The sequence below is a fragment of the Diaphorina citri genome, unplaced genomic scaffold, assembly GCF_000475195.1.
Source record: "Diaphorina citri unplaced genomic scaffold, Diaci psyllid genome assembly version 1.1 scaffold7242, whole genome shotgun sequence".
Taxonomy (NCBI): domain Eukaryota; kingdom Metazoa; phylum Arthropoda; class Insecta; order Hemiptera; family Psyllidae; genus Diaphorina; species Diaphorina citri.
The window spans coordinates 1-1,934 of record NW_007384618.1 but is presented as its reverse complement, the minus strand read 5'-3'; the positions used below and the strand labels follow the sequence as shown (position 1 = coordinate 1,934).

General features: G+C 43.6%; 1 protein-coding gene across 1 annotated transcript; it reads right to left on the bottom strand.

Moving 5' to 3' along the window:
• Positions 1–601: 601 nt before the first annotated feature.
• LOC103522179 lies at positions 602–1,764 on the bottom strand (the record flags this gene model as incomplete). The annotated part of the gene is made up of 2 exons (XM_017448971.1): positions 602–771; positions 1,555–1,764. Coding segments are annotated over 2 exons (380 nt in total), but the record flags the coding sequence as incomplete, so codon positions are not given.
• Positions 1,765–1,934: the final 170 nt, after the last annotated feature.

Here is a 1,934-nt window from a genome sequence, read left to right as displayed (position 1 = left end):
AATTTCCTTTATCAAAATCCTTAAAAAAAAAAAAAAAAAAAAAAAAAAAAAAAAAAAAAAAAAATGGTCTCTCATTTTCCCCTCGTAGGCTACACTACAACAGTTCCGAGGAGCGTCGCGCCAACGAGCTACCCAGTTGGGACAACTATTTCATGTTCGATCATGACAGCTACACTACCATCACATCAAGTGAGCTCACGTGATAGTAGTGTGTTTCTACCTTTAATCTCATTTTCACAGGCTACACTACAACAGTTCCGAGGAGCGTCGCGCCAATGAGCTCCCCACATGGGATGATCATTTCATGTTTGATCATGATAGGGAACTACGCCGCAAGGGCATCACCCAGACACGCGTGCCGGATTGTACCTACTTGAGCGCGATAGACTACTCGTATGAAATGCGCGACTGGAATCAGAGCTTCATTGATAAGTGCATGAAACGGCATAATGAAGGTAAGAGACTTCATTGGAAATTTGGAAAGTTTCGAAAATAATGAAGGTCTTTCATTGTTAGAAATGTGTACTAGAAAGTACGGTTAGCACAGTGGTAACGCTCTTGCTTGCCATACAGAAACAGAAGGTCCTTTTTCGATTGTATTTCAACGGGTTACTTTCTGGTGTTCTCGTGTTGACCCAGGACCTTGCTCATTCAGGTTCTGATGTTTGACGTAATGGCGCATGAGAAGGTTGGCGCCGTCTGTCTCTTCGTTGTTGAGGAATCGGGCGGGACACTGGTGACAGGTGAACACCGGCGCGAACTCTGTGGGACCTGCGGGGAAACATTGTCGAAAATGAGACCCAGAGTAAAGAGTCCCACTACAAAGGAACATCTTTTAAAAGAGAGAGGGAGAGAATTTAAAAAAGATTTGATAGAGGGAACTGTATCTACGGAGGTCTTATAGTCCCGAAATCGAAGAGAAAAGGAGGGCAGGATAGGAGAGAGTCGTTCCGAGAACGATCCTTGTCTCTTGAGGAGATACAAGGTAGTTGCTCTACCCTTGAAGTTAATAAAATAGGATTCTCACTTATATTTCATACTCGTCAACCTCTACATTACACAATCTCATCACACTCGTCACATTCCCTCTCTGTATCACCAACCCAACCAACTGCATCAGATGTATTCTTGCTCTCCAATTTCTTGTCTGAAATAAACATCACTCACCTTCGTCTCTGAACCGGGCGCGGAACGTCCGCTCTGTCCAAACGTAAATATCCGTCGTCTCCCTATCGCAAAATCGAAGAGAAAAGGAGGGCAGGATAGGAGACAGTCGTTCCGAGAACGATCCTTGTCTCTTGAGGAGATACAAGGTAGTTGCTCTACTCTTGAAGAAGCTAATAAAATAGGATTCTCACTTATATTTCATACTCGTCAACCTCTACATTACACAATCTCATCACACTCGTCACATTCCCTCTCTGTATCACCAACCCAACCAACTGCATCAGATGTATTCTTGCTCTCCAATTTCTTGTCTTTTCTACCAATATTCCAAATTTTGAGAAAATGAGAACTTATACAACATACAAGAAAGAAATAAACAACACTCACCTTCGTCTCTGAACCGGGCGCGGAACGTCCGCTCTGTCCAAACGTAAATATCCGTCGTCTCCCTATCGCACCGTCTCGTGCTGGTCAGAGTATAGAATCGCCTGTAGTTCCATTCATTCATGGCTGTAGGATCAAACGTTGTGCGAGTCGGTTTCCGCATCACTTGCAACTCCTCAACGTTGTCGTGATACACTGGATCAAACGTAAACGCTGCGAACAACCGGTGAAACATATTAACATAATAATCAGTGTATAGAATCGCCTGTAGTTCCATTCATTCATCGCTGTAGGATCAAACGTAAACGCTGCAAACAACCGGTGAAACATACGCATAGGTCCGTCTTAACAACCCTCAAGATCAAGATTCGAGAGTCCCTTAT